Genomic DNA, 20,120 nt, shown 5'->3' with positions numbered 1-20,120 from the left:
GGACCAATTCGGTCAGACCAGAGGCATAGTTGCACAATTCTGGAGTCCTTTTGAGGCGTACCCAGAATAGGAGAGGGCGCAACCTAGCTATATCCCTTATTGAATGTTTCCCAAGGTCGTGTAGGAGAGGGACCAGAGGGGTCGGTGGAGGTAGCGAGACCAGGTCCCTGTAGAACTTGTTCTCCGATCTTACTAGCTCCATTAAGTTCTCAAAGCCCCACAATTCTGCCCCATATACGAAGGAAAGGCTTTCCCCTCATAAACCATGATGGCGGAGGCGACAGGTCGGCTATGGGAGAGGCGCTGGTGTCTTGCAATGGCCCCCGACACTCGTTTAAGATTAAGTAGCATCTTTGTCAGATGAGAGTTCCATTCCATCAAGTTGTTGACCCGCACACCCAAATAGTCGAAAGCTTCCACTAATTCTAGAGGGGAGTCATCCAACTTTATACTGTTTCTAAAACGCTTGGATGGGGCCAGAGCCATTAGCTTGGTTTTGGTTGTATTTATACACAAGCCTCTGGACTTACAAAACTGGCGAAACCGTTTCAGCAGTTTTTGGAGTCCCATCGGGCTTTTAGAGATCAGAAGGGTATCGTCTGCAAAGAGCAGCGTGGGCGTTTTTTCCCCTGCCAGGGTTGGCGCATCGGCAGGGTCCTCCCTCAGGTGTTCCACCATCCCGTTAACAAAGAGGGAGAACAAGGTCGGTGCCAGAACGCAACCCTGGCGCACCCCTCTTTCTACCGCTACTTTCTCAGTCAGGTGTCCCTGTCGGCCCCACCTCAGTCTAGCGTAGTTCCCCTCGTGAAGGCGAACAATCAAATCCAATATCGGGGGGGGGGGGGAGGGGGGAGGGCGCACAAGTCAGACAGAACCTGCCGGAGCCTGGCACGAGGGACCAGGTCGAAGGCTGCTCTTAAGTCAATGAATGCCAAATACAGGCTGCCTTTCTCGAGTGTGACAGATTTCCAATAAATCATGAAGAATCTGAAGACCTGGTCCATCCTGCCCACCCCCTGCCTGAATCCTGCCTGAAAATGAGACAGAATCTCATCCTCGTCTATCCAGGACCTCAGCCTCGTAAGGAAGACCCTACCAACCACTTTCTGCACTACGTCGATTAAGCTAATGGGCCTGTAGTTGGCAGGATCCTCCCTATCCCCTTTCTTGTAGATAGTCACTACCTCGGCGCCCTTCCAGGAATCCGGAACAGGATAGCCGCCCGCGATGCAGTTCAGAACCCGGAGGATGAAGAGAGCCCAGACCTCTCTATCATGGCGTATTAGGTCACCAGGGAGGCCATCTGGGCCCGCCGCCTTGCCCGGCGCAATGCTTGCAATAGCTGATAGTACCTCCTCGAGACCAAACACATCCCCCGATTCAGGGGTCCCAAAAGCGACCGGCCAAATTGTTTTTTCATTACCATTCTCTCCTCCTTCTTAGCCTTTTGCTTTGGTATCTCTTTTGAGGTAATAATGAATCTCAGCATAGCCTTGAAAGCATCCCATATTATGTTAATTGGTGCAGAGTCTTTATATATCAAAAAGAAGAAACTAATCTCCTTCTCTTGTTCTGCACACCATTGCTTACCTTTTAGATTGAGTTTATTAAGATACCACCTTCTGGATGCTTCTTCATTTTTCTTCCCTAGAAGAGTTTCAATTTTAATGAGGGCATGATCTGAGAAGGCATTTACTATATGTTGTTATTTACTGATTTCCAGATTATGGGAGGTGAGAAAAAAATCTAGCCTTGATGAGGAGTCATATTTTGCTGAATAGCAAGAGTATTAATGTTTGGTTGAGTTATTGAGCCGCCAATTATCTAAGATATCAAAGTCTGTTTTACAGCTCAACAGAGCAGTGGCTACTTGTGGTTTATTTTGCCTTCGATTTTTTTTTAAATCGAATCAGCCACAGGATTTTGCAAAAAATTAAAGTCACCTCCCCATATGATCTGACCAGGTATACCTGACAGTGCCTGCTTCAACTGTAAAATGGGGAGCGGGTCATCCATAACTGGTGCATAGATTGTAGCAAGTATCAGGCTGGTGTGTTTTATTATCTCATGCAACAATGTCCATCTGCCACTCGTATCTGAATGTGATGCTTCAACATGAAATTGGACATGCTTGCCGATATAGATGCTCACCCCCCTCTGGGCTGTCCCCGACACCGATGCACAAAAAAAAACCGCCCAATTTTTAAACATTTTACTGGCGTCTGCTAAGGCTTGGAAGTGTGTCTCTTGTATAAAGATCACATCTGGGTGGTGACCTTTTAGCCAGCTCTCTATTGCACAAGCTTTAGGTCTATTGTTTAAACCGTTGACATTCAAGGACAGGAATAATAGTTTATTCCTATTCATTATATATTTTAAAAACGAGAAAGCATAGCCTGTATTATCCACAGACCCCAAGACATCTCATCTAAAGTGCAATTTGAGCTAACCGTGCAAAAATGCATTTCTAAAGTACAACTTGTGCAAAAATGTGCAAAACGCATACTTGTGCAAACTGTGCAAATACACAACATCTGCCATGACAGCTGTGCAAATGACGCTTTGATTGTTGAATTATTCCTCAAAATAAAACAATAGCAAGTAGGTTATACTCCAAAAACACTGTCCATTTAAATTGTGCAAACTGCAAATATACCACATCCACTAAAACAATAGCGACTAGGTTATACTCTATCACATCCACTATGAAGGTTATGCAATCATACAATGAAGTGCAATTCACGCATTTAGACCGGAATACTACAGTACAGTTTGTATCAATAGAACAAAAGACTATTAAAGTGCAAAACCAGCAACCATAGGACCAATTGGGCCAAAATGGTACAGTGCAAGTTGTATTAATTATACAGGACAAACACTAAAGTGCACTAAAGTGCAGTATTCACTGTGCAATTATGTCAATAATGTAAGACAGCATCTTTCCATAGTGACATTACGAATCCTCCTATTCAACTTATTTAAGTGAAGAAAAACATTTCGGTCTATGAACTCTCTTTTTCTAACTGCTTCACCCCTCCTCCGCCCCTCCATTTCACCCTCCCTGAAAGAAGGAAACCCCCAGCTTGTCCCACTATCCTTCCCTCTTTTTTTGTTGGATGCCATCTTATTGCATCCTTTTGCGTCCCCTGGTTTATCTCACATCCGCCCCTCAGAAAACACCTTATAAATGTTTCTCATGCCTCTAGTACCTAAAGAAAAAAACCCACTAAATATATGTATATTGTAGCTCAGACTTATAGACACAGATTCTCCTTTTTCCTTTACTTATGCAGTTTTAAGGACTTCCAAAAGATCTTGAGCTTCTAATATGTCCGTAAAAATGAAAAATGTTTCTTTGGCTAGGACTTTTAACTCCTCCCATGCTTGTGACGGAACCGCTCCGTCACAAGCCACGGGTGAGCTGTGCTTGTGACGGAACGGTTCAGTCACGGCCCGCTCGCCGCGCCTGCGCGGCGCTGATTACGCGCCTGCGCTGACGCTTTAATGGTCGGGCGGGTTCGTGACGGAACCGTTCCGTCACAAGCACAGCTCGCCCGCGAGCCGTGGCGGAGCGGTTCCGCCACTAGTATGGAGCCGCCGCGCGGGTGCCCCACCCCCTTAGCGCTGCGGCGGAATAGCCGCCGTAGCGAAGGGGTTAATTTGGACTGCTGCACAATCATCGCCTGCGCCCCTTTAGCTTTAAAAGAGTCAATCCTTTTGACAAAGTCTTTCCGTCTATGTGCAGAGGATGCTGACATGTCAGAAATTTTTTAAAATGTTAATCTCATCTGTGGTAAATGATCTTCTTGATATTGCCATGTTTAAGATTTGCACTTTAATTCTATAATCTGAAAAATGTATTAAGATGTTTTTTAATCTTGTCAGAGTAATTGCAACTTAGCTGTTACTTTGGTTACTCTAGAACAGAAATCTTCAAACTTTTTTGCTCTTAGCTCCCAAAGGCAAAATGTTTTACAAGCCGCCCCCCCAAAAACACTAATGACAATGATTGGGAAGGCAGAAGGGGCAGGGCTCATCACAGGGGTGGAGCTCAATGATGATTTAATGATAGCTCATGATCCACAATAAATATGAGAATTTTGTTAGGGCAAACTCCTTAATCAAAAACAGGAACTGACCAAAAAACTGTGCACCCCAATATTTGGGTGTGGTGCCCCAGGAACTCCTAGGCCCCAATGCAACTGCATCTAAAACACTAATGATAGCTACGGCCCTGAGAAGAAGTCTATCTCCTCTTCCTCTTTCATCCCTTCCCCACCATGTCTGATCAACACTCCAATCTTGAAAAAGGCTCTCTGCCTTTTTTTTTTTCTTCTGGAGTTTTATATAGCCTGGACTTGGACCAAGCGCATTTCAACACTTGAAACAAGCACCAGTTACATTACACATGGTCAGATAAAAAGATTTGTTTAGATACGTGGAGATTAAGTTATTTATCCAGAATCACTGAATGCGAATCGAGCGCCGGGACTTGAACTCAGATTCCAAAGTCTGCTGTCCTCAGATTCCAAAGTCTGCTGTCCTCGTCATTAGACCACAACTTCCCCCTTTTAGAAAGATAATTAGCTCCCACATATTGCCCTCCCCCAATTTGCAGCAAAGCGACCCCAGCCCCAATGCTACAAAGAAAATTAACCCTTATCATTTTGTTTTAGAGAAAGACAGTCAATACTGTGATCCAGTAGGTTCCTCAGAACCCTGGACCCCAGTGCTGCTGCACCTACTTCACAAAAGATAGCTACTGCCTTAAGGGTTGTTTCCTCTGCCCTTTGTTAAAAACTTGGGCTCCCATCTTGCCACATCCCCCTCGCTGCCATCGCTCTGATGCCCAAACCAAGGTGTCTTCTCTGCTTCAAATTTCCCCTCTAGTGCTCTGAAGCCCAAAGCAACAGTGGCACACCAACTGTGCACTTGCCCCTCATGCAAGGAAGGAAGGAAGGAAGGAACGTTAAACAGCCACAATTGGAGCTTAGTCAGGGCCACAGAAGTTACGCAATTGTACGGCCACTGTGTTTTCGGGACTTGTCGTATTTTCCACATAATCCATCATCCACTGCATAATCGATAGATTACAACAAAAAAAAGGCTTTATGGCTCAAACAGATCAGAACTTACTGAGTACACTGCAACATGTGTTGCCGCACAATAAAACGCCATTCGCAAAGGTTGACTGGTCACTTTTCTGTTGCTTATTGTTATATTTGGATGATAAATTGGTACCAAGAAGGGGAAATCTATGCCCAGACTTCATAACTAATGTAACAAGCATTTGCAATGCAATAGGTCTCGCATTAGGAAAGTTTGAGGTATTGGTATTGTAAATGACAATTTTTTTTATTTAAGTGTTGGTTTGGAAAATAGCGAAATTAATAGCTTTGTCATTTACAATGCCAATAGTTTTAACTTTCGCAAACGTGACACCTATAGCATTTGTAATGCAATATGTGTTGTATTTACATGACTTAGATGTATTAATATTACAAATAACAATGGCTTTTATTTTTTTTTAATAATTAATACTTAAATAAAAAGTTATTGTAATTTATAATGGCAATAGCTTAAACTTGTGTAAATAACTTTTGGGAAGATTATGTTCAGTGTATTTTATTGTGATGAAAATCCAAGAACAGAAGTGAAATTTTACCATCTTTTTGTGACATTTGTAATAAAGCTTGAAACATTGAATGAACATATTAGAACCAGTTGTTGATGAATGGTTGCACAGAGTGATGCTGTGGCGTTCAGTGGTGCTGAGTGATGCTGTGGGCTGCAGATGGTTACCCGAATGTTACACAAATAAGATCAATGTAGCCAATGTTTATGGTTATTGTTATTTACAAATTTAAATGATTAATTTGGAACACTCGTCTACAACCTCCTGCGAGATAGTTGCACGAATGTTACTCAAATTAGATCAATGTAGCCAATGTGTATGGTTATTGTTATTTGCAAATCTAAATGATTAATTTGGAATGTACATCTGAACAACCCGCACCCTGTAATTTGTATGCAGTAGCGATCGTCCAGTTACTAAGTAACTCTTCCCTTTCCTTCACTGCGATGTTTTATCTGACTCCGCTCCCAAAACTCCGCGTAACGGGAGTTGCGGAGTTCCTGTCAACGGACGCTTCTATCAAGTGATCCTACATGGGGTATGTGTCAATCAGTGCGCTTCTGCGATTTACCCATGGCAATTGACTAGCCTTGACCCTGAACGATATCCCCGGTTCCCCTTTAGATTTACTCATCATCGAGACTGACGGTGTGGCAGCCCGTCCCCCGCCGGTTACCAGCTATCGGACGCCAGTTGATCACTCGACTACCAAGCGTTGACGTGGGTTTACGAAAAGATGTTTGGCTTAACCTGGCCCTCTGCTCTTTAATTAATTAATTAAAGGTATGTCATGCTTTTGCAATTTCTTGAAACACACCGCGGCATTTCTTATAACTGAGAAGTGCTTTGGCTTTTTGAAGCCTCCAACGAGGGGTTGCCTGCAATCATAGTTATCTACGGTACTGTTAGACCCATTAGCAAGATCACCCTTGGCCTCCGCCCAATACTCGTCTAATAGACAGCCTACTTTTTGGCCCCGTATGTAATACATGGGACTTCTGTAGTATAATTCTGAGGCCGGTTATGGCCTTTTAGGGGATAGGTTAATAAGTAACACACAGATCCTCAAATCTAGTGGTTTTAATCACCCAGTCCTAGCACTTTATGTGCACCTTTGACCTTCATGCACCATACTAGACCTACTATTCAGGTCTTTTAAGGTAATTTTGTTTTTAAACCAAGTAGTGCATGTATGATGGTAAAGGCCCTATGTTTACTGGTTGTCCATTCCTTTCTCTCCTCTGTAGCTCTGCGAATTAATAACGCTGTGATCGACCGCGACTATTGCACAGTCCATCTAACCTGCACATCCTGAGCCCAGTTGGGCCTCGACTCCATGGTAATTTTTCCTTTATCACCACTGTAATTCTCCACTATAGTCTAAATGAGATGGCTATAGTGTATTACCACAACGTATATAATTTACCAATTTATTATTAATTTTTTCTGATAGGATTGCCCCATTGTTTTCCTGTATATGTCCTGATGAAGACCCCGCCTAAGGACCTAACGTAGCCTACATATAGGGGTCGAAACGTCGACGGCTTTCTTCTTAAACTTCCAGCACATGCCCTTTACAGTTTCAAATTGACTGTGTGACCGCTGAAAGTTATTTGTCAACATTTCATCATTGTATGCCTTGATTTTTTGGGCTTATGTATTTGAATTGTTATGATTTTGTTGGAAGCTTTTGTACTCATCACATGATTTCTTAACTGCGCTTACCCTCCCTTTGACTTTACACTCCCTCGAGCACTCTCTCCCCCCCTCCCTTCCCTTTTCCTCCCTTCCTCATTTGGGGCTATATAATGTTTGAATGTGAAACTACCCCGCGGTATTGATAATAAATTACAGTACCCCGATTTTCCTTGCATTCCTTGTTCTGTTAGTTCTAAAATACAGTTTATGTGTGCTAGACATAACACGTCTCTCTTGCGGGGACCCCTTTCATATGTACCAGTGGCCTTCAGTGGTGCAGAGTGATGCTGTAGCCTTCAGTGGTGCCGAGTGATGCTGTGGCATTGAGTAATGCTGTGACGTTGATTGATGCTGTGGCATTGATTGATGCTGTGGCGTTGAGTGGTGCTGTGGCGTTGAGTGGTGCTGTGGCGTTGAGTGGTGCTGTGGCGTTGAGTGGTGCTGTGGCGTTGAGTGGTGCTGTGGCGTTGAGTGGTGCTGTGGCATTCAGTGGTGCTGTGGCATTCAGTGGTGCTGAGTGATTCTGTGGCGCTGTATGGTGCTGTGGCGTTGTGGGGTGCTGTGGTATTGTGGGGTGCTGTGGCATTGTGGGGTGCTATGGCGTTGTGGGGTGCTGAGTGGTGCTGTGGCGTTGAGTGGTGCTGTGGCGTTGAGTGGTGCTGTGGCGTTGAGTGGTGCTGAGTGATGCTGTGGCGTCGAGTGATGCTGTGGCGTCGGGTGATGCTGTGGCGTCGGGTGATGCTGTGGCGTCGGGTGATGCTGTGGCGTCGGGTGATGCTGTGGCGTCGGGTGATGCTGTGGCGTCGGGTGATGCTGTGGCGTCGGGTGATGCTGTGGCGTCGGGTGATGCTGTGGCGTTGGGTGATGTTGTGGCGTCGAGGGATGCTGTGGCGTCGAAGGATGCTGTGGCGTCGAAGGATGCTGTGGCGTCGAGGGATGCTGTGGCGTCGAGGGATGCTGTGGCGTCGAGGGATGCTGTGGCGTTGAGGAATGCTGTGGTATTGGCTTGCATATGACAAACAAACAATTTGGAATCCCATAAAAAAGCTTCTAGTCACTAAATTCAACAGGAATTTATTTAAGGCTGCAACCTGGAAAAAATCAAAAAGGAAGGAAGAGTCTGGAATTTTCTTAATGAAAATATGAAAAATTAAGAACAAAAACCTGACCTGGTGTTCAATGGGAAAAAATAGGCTTTGAAGATGTCCATTGTGTTTGGATTCACAACTTTTCTGTTGACAATAAATTGCTTATTCTCCAGCACCGCCACTAATAGTAAAAATGGAAATTAGCAAGCGGCAAACCACAAACACTTTGCGTATATTTTTTCAAACTCCATAAAAGTGTTATCAGTTGATAAAAAGAGGAAATCAACAATGGGGCTTTTGATTAAGATTTGCGATGTCAGATCTAGGACATTGTCAAATAGGAATGTGAAGTAGAGCGGGCCATTTTCCACACATTTATTCTGAAACTAATCATCAGTGGGAGACTAGATCAAGACTTTGAAGTCCTTTTGATTTCCAAACAACAAACTATGACAATGTTGTTTGACAATGGCAGACCAGCTTATCAGTCTGTTTTCCTAGCAGATTAGTCAACTCCATTTGCCTAACATTCTACAAACTGCAGGGCTTTTTAGCTAATTAGGTTTGTTAAATTTACAGAAACATGAGTTGTTATGAACCACTGCAAGAACCATAAATTGTACCAAGTGTCATTGAGAGCCAGCAAAAAACAGACCACCAAGTAACTTTCTTTACTTGTCCAAATTTGAAGACTATCCTTACCAGTTCACACTCCTGGACATAGGGTTTCACTGAAAGGATGTCCTGAATCCATCCCTGGGCAGCAGCCTCCATGTAGTAAATATCATACACATAGTCGTTATTCTCTCGATGCTGTGCTCCTTCTGGATTATCTGACACAGTTAGGCGCTCTCGAATCATCTTCACGGAGTTGCAAAGAATCACATCTGGATCACTTGATTGCTGTAGAGTGAGACAATGATATCCTATTTATAGGTTGTTTAAAACATCACACACGGGGTTAAAATACAAACAACAAGGCTCATACCTCTGGATGGGCTAGCTGCTTCCCTAGTGTCAACTTCACATGTTTCTTAACCTCCGGTACTCTAAGAAGAACCCAGACTCAAAAGATACAAAATCTAGCCAGAGAAGCTTGTCTTAAATGACCAATTGGGAATGGGATGGTCTCCTCTCCTCTAAGAATGGACCAGACACCCACCCACTGCATGCAAAGGTATGCTCTATGACTGATTATCCAAGAAGGAGAGAGAAACAGAAATGCTGAAAGGGTACTACTTTGTTACGGGTCACATTAATATATGGACTACTAGAACAAGCTCTGTAAAGTAGCTTAAGGGGCTGTTATTTTTGTATGAATTTTATTTTAATACTGCTCTTGTAGTGTTATTAACCTTTACTTGGCAACATACTTTGGAATGTTGCACACAACACAGAAAGAAAGGCATAATAACAATACAAGGATTGCCTCTATAGGATGGATAAAATATAAGAAAGTTTTTTTATAGTGACAAATGAAAGGCAAAACAAAGCAAATATTGTATTCATCATTTCTGATGTAGCCATTTCAAGATGTATCACAACCTTGCTATCGGGTGGTGGAATCTGCAATTCTGTTAAAAGCACATAAGGCAAAAAAATAACCCAGGTAAAGGTGAGCAGAATGACAAAAGGATCGTCTAGTTTAAATACATGGGGTGGGCAGGAGGGGGACACCACCCCACCATCAATAAATGCAATTTCCACTTCTGATGGAAAAACAATGAAGCAAAGGACATCAGTGCGTTCTTATGCACCGTTTTAACCCAGAACACCCCGTCTCACAGCAAGAGACTGATTTTCAAAAGGTGGTGGGGTTGAGTTGGGGGGGGGGGTTGGTAAGAACAATAGTCTGTACAAAGCTGCAGTGCGAGATTTAAATGCAACTTCAGGTACTTCCTTTTCAATGATTTTCTTTTAAGCGCACAGATCTGGATGGATTAATATGCAATTTTCATCTACAAAATTCTTTAAAACGGATTGCTTGTGATAAAAGATCCTAAACAAACTCATTAAGTAAATTAATACAATTATTTTTGTAAAACAGACATGTTATGACCCATGGAATTTCTGCCGACCCAGTAACTAGAACCGATTAGAACAACCCGAGATTAAATTGTAACCTGTATGCTCTGTTTAGGTGCGGAAATTCACACAATTAAAAAAAAACATCGAAACACTACCAAAATGCTACCTGTAGACAGAACTATGGCTGCAGTGTATATGTGTTATAAGTGAGCATGGATTTGTGAAGGGCAGTGCGGTCAAGATTATAAAAGGAGGGTGATCCCACAGATATAACGAAACGAGGATTTTTCATTCATACAATTATGGAAGTAAATGAGTAAATAAGGTTCCGAAAACAAATTGTAAACTTTGAGAAAATTCAGTACTTAAAAAAAAGCAAAAAACCTTCTGGAAATAGATAGACATTCAATTAATGATTCCCTCTAACTTCTAAGAGTAGGTGCGGAGTATGCTCAATTTAAATGCAAAATTCGGATCCTGCATAAAGCAGCGTTGGTACCTGCAAAGAAAACTCCCCATCCGAGACCCAGTCGACAAATAGCAACTTCTGAACGGAGGTCAGAAAAAGCGGAAAAGGGGGCGTTCAAAAACAACCTGGCTTCTTTCTTGTAAAGATTCCAAGTGGATGTCAAATACAAATTCTTAAAGCTGTATTGTTCACACACACCCCTTGGAAGCAGATGGACACACTGGAGATACGTGTGCTACAACCGAACATTAAAATTCGAATTTCAGGTAGGTATAAACAAGCCGATTCATCAAGCTAACTTCTTCAGACTGGGTTTTTTTAACAAGTATTACCATTTGACAGTCTTGGGTAGTATGCATTGCCTCTTACATGAAGGCTATCATTGCAGACCTCTCCATTACGTACCTCTAATGTTTCATCTGTAGGTGCATCAAGTGATTTTTCAGTTTCCTCCTGTACTATGTCAAATAGCTGGATGTCTCCACATCCCTCAGGACTGTATGAAATGGCATTACTTTCTTTCATACTTTCTGCAGTTTCCGTTTCCTCTCCCATGTCCTTGTTAACATTTTGCTTTGAATCACGCCCATTTGAAACATTTTCTGTTTCCCCTTCAAAGTTGGGCCGGTGGGTAGAGACTAGACGATAGCGGCTTTCTTGCTGGTTAACCAGCTTTGAGTTTCTCAGATCCTTACGAATTCTTTGTGTGCTTCCCAATGATGGTCGAAGGAACTGAGTAGTTTTGTCTCTGGAAATAGCTTCTTGCACATACTTCTGAATAGGTTCATTCTTGGAATGAAAAACAGTAAGAAAAATTACAATTTACATAACACGGACATGAGCTAAAATGTAAACTAATTAAATACTGCATTTCGAGATTAAGGTTCAGATTTTTAATATTACCACCACTATATAGGGGACTCTCTTCCCAAGTAGCTGGTAAATGATGAACACCAACAAAGAAAACGAAGAAGTCCAAATTTTTAAAATCAAAGCACAAAATCGAGCAAAAGTGGATCATGTAAACAAAAGAGCGAGAGAAAACACAAGATTTAAACAACTGCATCTTCTGTCTAAAGGGACAGAGAGCAAAATGCAAGAGGCAAACAACGGGCATAATGCAAACAGTAAATCACCCACAATATCACTGGTAAACATGAATGCTATTCAGGCACACAGATTACTTCCAGACTACAAACAAGCACTGGCAAAGTAAACAGTTCTGTGCTTGACAAGTTAGTGTGATTGTTATTTTGGTTTTATCTGTTATTGTATGCAAATGCCACAACAATTAAAAGGTAGGAAAAAGTAAACATGGTGCTTTCAACATTTGGCATCCGTATGGGGCTATAAAAATGTTAAATAATAAAAAAAAAAGCATTGAATGTAATTTTAATGAACCAGTAAGTATGTTTACAATAGACAGATGTACTTAAAAAAGATAGAGAGACCAACTTTTGTTTTAATGCCAGTTAAACAAATAAACGGTTTTTAATGGTGCAAAGTAAATTCACTACTGACTTTGGATTGGTGTAACCTTAAGACAGTTTAAATAATCAGGGATGGCTAAAAAATACAAACTAATGGAAAGAGTTCCAATGGCTAAAGTTGGCTGAACCAGTGCCCCATGCTGCAGTGGGCAGAAAGAAAATATCTGAAAGAAACAGGTTAGTTATAGAGTCCTTACCTAAGAATTACCCCCGGGCATCAGACTGGATCAGGAAAGTTTTTTCATCAGCAGTACCTCTGCGCGTCGGAAGGTGGAGTCGGTCGGCTCCGTGTCCGTCGTTGGTGTCATGGTCGCCGGAATGAAATAGCGTTAGCTACTTAGACGCCGCGCCGACGACAGTTTTTCTTTTTCCGCGCCAGCCAGCGCAGATCCGGGGAGAGATACCTCCAGTCACTTTTTCCCTGACTTTTTCTCGACTTCATTTTTGAGTCCATCAACTCCTTGTACACGAGTGATGCCTGGCTTCAAGGCATGCGGTTCCTGGAACTGACTGATGTTGGTCACGGATCTGCATCGCATGCGCCTCTTTTGCCTGAAGTGCGACCACGACCCCAAGTCATGCTCCAATTGCCAGTTGTTGGGCCGTTCGAGGTCCCGGTTGCGAGGGAGGTCGAGGGACCAGTCGCTGAGCTTTCACCACTTATCCAAGTCATCGAAGTCTTCGCACTCGGGGTCCGGTAAGTCGAAGCACAAAAAGAAGTCGAAGAAGGATAGTCGCTCTTAGACTCCTCCCCGTCGGTCGACTGACGTGACGAGGGATGTGGGCGGTGCCTCTCCCGCAGTTCCGCGCGCGGAGCCCGAAGAGTCGACTTTGGGCTTCCCTCCCTTTCTGGGACCCGGAGTGACTCCCTCTCAACTTCGTAAATTTTACGAGGTAATGCATGCCATCTTTGGGCAGCCCGAACCAGACGGCGCGCCTTCGGGCCCCGCAGACTCAGTTGGGGGGCCTAGGCCTTCTCCGCCGTCTGCTCCGGCCACGGCGCTGCAGGCCCCTTGGATCCAGGCCTGGATCTGGATTGGCGCCAGTTGACCTCATTACACCTCCACCGGCGCCGCTTCCGCCGGCACCGCAACTGACGCCGGTCGTGTCCCCGGCCGGCATTGACCCTGGCCTCCATCCCGATGTGGACCAGGAGCCAGACCAGCATAGAGAGGGGTTTTTGTGACCCTGTTTACTCCTGGAGTCCCTTTTCTTCCAGATTGGCAACCCGAGGGTGAGGAGGAAGACTGGGAGGGGTCAGGTGACCTTGAGCTTCCTACAGTGGCGGTCAGGGCTAATCTCCTGACAGAGGTGCTTCAGCTGACAGCGAGCTCTTAGGAGCCCCTGCTGCCGTTTAATAAAGCCCTTACTGACGGGCTTTCAGGCACGTGGTCCAGGCCCAACACGGTGGCGCCCTTGGATAGGATGATTGCACGACGCCACCGCCCGGATCCAGGCGACCCCACTTTCCTCTTCCAACACCCCACCCCGGAGAGCTTGGTGGTCCAAGCCTCCACTTCCAACTGCGCATTCCCTACCGCTCCACCAGAAAGGGAATCCAAGAAGCTGGACCATCTTGGGAAGAAAATGTTCTCTTCCGCCAGCTTGGGACTGCGGTCGGTAAACACTACATGTCTATTGGGCCGTTATTCCCACTCTGTGTGGAATCCGGTTACGCAGGCGCTGCCTCTGTGTCTGGATGAGGCCCAGACAGTGCTCTCCCAGGCTGTTGCTTCCGGGAAAGATGCAGCTAAGTTTACCATCCGTTGTGGGCTGGATACCGCCGCCTATCTAGGCAGGACGATTTCCATGTCTGTAGCCCTTCGTCGCTACGCCTTGATGAGATCTACTGGATTTTCGGGGGATGTCCAGAATACCTTTATGGATATGCCCTTTGATGGCTGTCGCTTTTTGTCGACAAAGCGGACTACGCTCTAGAGCGTTTCAAGGACTCACGGGCTACGGCCAAGTCCTTTGGCCTCTCCAGCTGCCCAGCGCAGTCTGCTTTTCGCGGCTACCTAAGGGGTGCCCCACTACATTCCGCCCAGAGTCACAGGCCGCAGCAAGTTTCCCAACCTTCGCGGGACAGGGATACCAACGCCGTTGTTCGGCGAGCCAGTCTACCAACCCAACTCTCACCTCTGCAGCAGCCGCCAAACCCTCCTAGTCTGACATTTTGGACCCATCAAACGCCAGTGGGTGGCAGGGTTTGCCATCACCTCCCCCACTGGCACACCATCACGTCGGACAGTTGGGTTTTGAAAATAGTCTAAAGTGGCTACTCCTCCCCTTCGAGGCTACCCCTCCAGCCATGCCACCTCAATACCACCGCATGTCGGAGGATCACCTGGCACTTCTCCGACAGAAACTTTTGGCCTTCTTGCCCAAGGGAGCCATTGAGCGTATTCCTGCCCCAGAAGTAGGTTGTGGTCGCTATTCCCACTACTTCCTGGTATCCAAGAAGGACAATGGCCTGCATCCTATCCGAAGTTTTTGGCGAAGAAGGAAAAGGCATACAACTTTCAGGTCTCAAGAGTGGCAGTGGAGATCACTGAGTGAGGCGGAAGTGAGGGAGCCTAGTGGACGTGCTCCATCTCACCTCCCGATCTGTGCCAGTGTCCTGAGCGCATATTCTACTTACAGCTCGCCAAACCGGTTACAGATGCTGTGAAACTGTGGCCGATCCATGGAGGCTGAGCAAATGCTGTCTCACATTAGGAAAAGACCCCTTTTGTGACTCACCGGGGCTCCGTGAGAGCTGCTGCAGCGCGAGACAAAATGGTGGCCACCGTTTCCAGGGGATGGAGGAGTCGCAGATGCCCAGGCCCCTTACCAGAGCAGAAGGGAAAGACTTGAGGCGTTCACGCTCCAACCGTGATCTCTATAGAAGAGGGGTGCGGGAGGTTTGGCATCACTCCAGAGCAGCTGAAGCCCGTGACCGGAGGAGCTAGTGGAGGGTCTGTGCTATGCACATGTGACCCCTGGGATTGTGCATTCTGTGCAACTGGTGAGGTGGGGACACCCTGCTTCGGCGTGATGGCATCAAAGGGCTGCGGGGGCTTTTTTTCATAAAGTAAGGCGCACAAGTCTTAAATACGGGCTGATGACTTTTGCAAATTACGGCCAGCACGTATCTGCCTGACTGACCCTAACATGGCGGCTGATCGAGATCCCTAGAAGTACGGCCATAATTGGAAAGCAGTCACTTCAGCTAAAACTAAAGATCACTGCGATCTACTATTAAATAGGCTTAAATGGATCTGATTTTTAACTGCTACCACTGATTATGGCCAATGTATACCTGCCCGACTGCCTGCCAGACCCTAACATGGCAGCCGATCGAGAAACAGTGACCGCAGTTCTGTTCACGGTTGGCGCGAGATACGCACGTCTAACATGGGATGGAGCCCAGCATGACCTCGGGATCGGCCCGAGGATCCAGCGTGCTGCTTCCCCCACCACCTTCCGGCCATCTATCCCTATGGACATCTCCAACTCAGGGATCCCTCCAGACCCAAGACCACCACCCTTTAGTGCAACACCACCTGAACGATGGCAAGAATTTCCTGCTCTGTAAATATGATATATATATATATATATATATATTAAACACACAGAGTTGCCTGCAATGAGGGGCCCACCAAGGTATGAATATCGTCCAATTTCTTTAATGGAATATCAGCATGCAGACAGCAAAGGTGCTTCGCCTTGATTGCAATCCCACCCGACGCGTTTCGTGCGTGAGCACTTCCTCATGGGTGATGGGATAATCAGAGTTGGTGGTTGATCGGCACTCTTATCAGTAGCAATGTTCCCGCCCCAATGGGCGTGGCCACTACGGTGGCCTGATGGTTATTGTAGTGCCGGTAGTTTTCCTTCAGTGAGTCAACGTGCACAAACTCGAAATTTCATAAAATGTTTCCCCAGTGGGTTGCGAGTGGCAGCTTCATCCGCCTGCAATGCTCGTGACGATAATCCATTTGGCATGCCTTTCCCAACACCACTACGTAGCTTGACATAGCAGCAGGACTGCACCAGCGGTACAGCGTGGGCTCTCCTCGCGGTTCAGACTGCACCGCACTTTATTAAACACACAGAGTTGCCTGCAATGAGGGGCCCACCAAGGTATGAATATCGTCCAATTTCTTTAATGGAATATCAGCATGCAGACAGCAAAGGTGCTTCGCCTTGATTGCAATCCCACCCGACGCGTTTCGTGCGTGAGCACTTCCTCATGGGTGATGGGATAATCAGAGTTGGTGGTTGATCGGCACTCTTATCAGTAGCAATGTTCCCGCCCCAATGGGCGTGGCCACTACGGTGGCCTGATGGTTATTGTAGTGCCGGTAGTTTTCCTTCAGTGAGTCAACGTGCACAAACTCGAAATTTCATAAAATGTTTCCCCAGTGGGTTGCGAGTGGCAGCTTCATCCGCCTGCAATGCTCGTGACGATAATCCATTTGGCATGCCTTTCCCAACACCACTACGTAGCTTGACATAGCAGCAGGACTGCACCAGCGGTACAGCGTGGGCTCTCCTCGCGGTTCAGACTGCACCGCACTTTATTAAACACACAGAGTTGCCTGCAATGAGGGGCCCACCAAGGTATGAATATCGTCCAATTTCTTTAATGGAATATCAGCATGCAGACAGCAAAGGTGCTTCGCCTTGATTGCAATCCCACCCGACGCGTTTCGTGCGTGAGCACTTCCTCATGGGTGATGGGATAATCAGAGTTGGTGGTTGATCGGCACTCTTATCAGTAGCAATGTTCCCGCCCCAATGGGCGTGGCCACTACGGTGGCCTGATGGTTATTGTAGTGCCGGTAGTTTTCCTTCAGTGAGTCAACGTGCACAAACTCGAAATTTCATAAAATGTTTCCCCAGTGGGTTGCGAGTGGCAGCTTCATCCGCCTGCAATGCTCGTGACGATAATCCATTTGGCATGCCTTTCCCAACACCACTACGTAGCTTGACATAGCAGCAGGACTGCACCAGCGGTACAGCGTGGGCTCTCCTCGCGGTTCAGACTGCACCGCACTTTATTAAACACACAGAGTTGCCTGCAATGAGGGGCCCACCAAGGTATGAATATCGTCCAATTTCTTTAATGGAATATCAGCATGCAGACAGCAAAGGTGCTTCGCCTTGATTGCAATCCCACCCGACGCGTTTCGTGCGTGAGCACTTCCTCATGGGTGATGGGATAATCAGAGTTGGTGGTTGATCGGCACTCTTATCAGTAGCAATGTTCCCGCCCCAATGGGCGTGGCCACTACGGTGGCCTGATGGTTATTGTAGTGCCGGTAGTTTTCCTTCAGTGAGTCAACGTGCACAAACTCGAAATTTCATAAAATGTTTCCCCAGTGGGTTGCGAGTGGCAGCTTCATCCGCCTGCAATGCTCGTGACGATAATCCATTTGGCATGCCTTTCCCAACACCACTACGTAGCTTGACATAGCAGCAGGACTGCACCAGCGGTACAGCGTGGGCTCTCCTCGCGGTTCAGACTGCACCGCACTTTATTAAACACACAGAGTTGCCTGCAATGAGGGGCCCACCAAGGTATGAATATCGTCCAATTTCTTTAATGGAATATCAGCATGCAGACAGCAAAGGTGCTTCGCCTTGATTGCAATCCCACCCGACGCGTTTCGTGCGTGAGCACTTCCTCATGGGTGATGGGATAATCAGAGTTGGTGGTTGATCGGCACTCTTATCAGTAGCAATGTTCCCGCCCCAATGGGCGTGGCCACTACGGTGGCCTGATGGTTATTGTAGTGCCGGTAGTTTTCCTTCAGTGAGTCAACGTGCATAAACTCGAAATTTCATAAAATGTTTCCCCAGTGGGTTGCGAGTGGCAGCTTCATCCGCCTGCAATGCTCGTGACGATAATCCATTTGGCATGCCTTTCCCAACACCACTACGTAGCTTGACATAGCAGCAGGACTGCACCAGCGGTACAGCGTGGGCTCTCCTCGCGGTTCAGACTGCACCGCACTTTATTAAACACACAGAGTTGCCTGCAATGAGGGGCCCACCAAGGTATGAATATCGTCCAATTTCTTTAATGGAATATCAGCATGCAGACAGCAAAGGTGCTTCGCCTTGATTGCAATCCCACCCGACGCGTTTCGTGCGTGAGCACTTCCTCATGGGTGATGGGATAATCAGAGTTGGTGGTTGATCGGCACTCTTATCAGTAGCAATGTTCCCGCCCCAATGGGCGTGGCCACTACGGTGGCCTGATGGTTATTGTAGTGCCGGTAGTTTTCCTTCAGTGAGTCAACGTGCACAAACTCGAAATTTCATAAAATGTTTCCCCAGTGGGTTGCGAGTGGCAGCTTCATCCGCCTGCAATGCTCGTGACGATAATCCATTTGGCATGCCTTTCCCAACACCACTACGTAGCTTGACATAGCAGCAGGACTGCACCAGCGGTACAGCGTGGGCTCTCCTCGCGGTTCAGACTGCACCGCACTTTATTAAACACACAGAGTTGCCTGCAATGAGGGGCCCACCAAGGTATGAATATCGTCCAATTTCTTTAATGGAATATCAGCATGCAGACAGCAAAGGTGCTTCGCCTTGATTGCAATCCCACCCGACGCGTTTCGTGCGTGAGCACTTCCTCATGGGTGATGGGATAATCAGAGTTGGTGGTTGATCGGCACTCTTATCAGTAGCAATGTTCCCGCCCCAATGCAGGCAACTCTGTGTGTTTAATAAAGTGCGGTGCAGTCTGAACCGCGAGGAGAGCCCACGCTGTACCGCTGGTGCAGTCCTGCTGCTATGTCAAGCTACGTAGTGGTGTTGGGAAAGGCATGCCAAATGGATTATCGTCACGAGCATTGCAGGCGGATGAAGCTGCCACTCGCAACCCACTGGGGAAACATTTTATGAAATTTCGAGTTTGTGCACGTTGACTCACTGAAGGAAAACTACCGGCACTACAATAACCATCAGGCCACCGTAGTGGCCACGCCCATTGGGGCGGGAACATTGCTACTGATAAGAGTGCCGATCAACCACCAACTCTGATTATCCCATCACCCATGAGGAAGTGCTCACGCACGAAACGCGTCGGGTGGGATTGCAATCAAGGCGAAGCACCTTTGCTGTCTGCATGCTGATATTCCATTAAAGAAATTGGACGATATTCATACCTTGGTGGGCCCCTCATTGCAGGCAACTCTGTGTGTTTAATAAAGTGCGGTGCAGTCTGAACCGCGAGGAGAGCCCACGCTGTACCGCTGGTGCAGTCCTGCTGCTATGTCAAGCTACGTAGTGGTGTTGGGAAAGGCATGCCAAATGGATTATCGTCACGAGCATTGCAGGCGGATGAAGCTGCCACTCGCAACCCACTGGGGAAACATTTTATGAAATTTCGAGTTTGTGCACGTTGACTCACTGAAGGAAAACTACCGGCACTACAATAACCATCAGGCCACCGTAGTGGCCACGCCCATTGGGGCGGGAACATTGCTACTGATAAGAGTGCCGATCAACCACCAACTCTGATTATCCCATCACCCATGAGGAAGTGCTCACGCACGAAACGCGTCGGGTGGGATTGCAATCAAGGCGAAGCACCTTTGCTGTCTGCATGCTGATATTCCATTAAAGAAATTGGACGATATTCATACCTTGGTGGGCCCCTCATTGCAGGCAACTCTGTGTGTTTAATAAAGTGCGGTGCAGTCTGAACCGCG

The 20,120-nt window shown here is 46.4% G+C and overlaps 1 protein-coding gene across 1 annotated transcript in view; it reads right to left on the bottom strand.

Annotated features, from left to right (window-relative positions):
* Positions 1–20,120, bottom strand: part of SLC7A6OS (solute carrier family 7 member 6 opposite strand) — a 73,035-nt gene that overhangs the window by 40,518 nt on the left and 12,397 nt on the right. The window contains exons 2-3 of the mRNA XM_086947750.1: positions 11,324–11,707; positions 9,124–9,324 (exon numbers count right to left, since the gene is read on the bottom strand). Coding sequence (XP_086803876.1) covers positions 9,124–9,324; positions 11,324–11,707 — 585 coding nt within the window. The remainder of the gene's footprint in view (positions 1–9,123; positions 9,325–11,323; positions 11,708–20,120) is intronic.

Source organism: Lissotriton vulgaris, chromosome 12 (genome assembly GCF_964263255.1).
Source record: "Lissotriton vulgaris chromosome 12, aLisVul1.2, whole genome shotgun sequence".
In the NCBI taxonomy this organism is placed as follows: Eukaryota; Metazoa; Chordata; class Amphibia; order Caudata; family Salamandridae; genus Lissotriton; species Lissotriton vulgaris.
The sequence above is the reverse complement of the archived record's forward strand: the minus strand, read 5'-3'. Positions and strand labels throughout refer to the sequence as shown.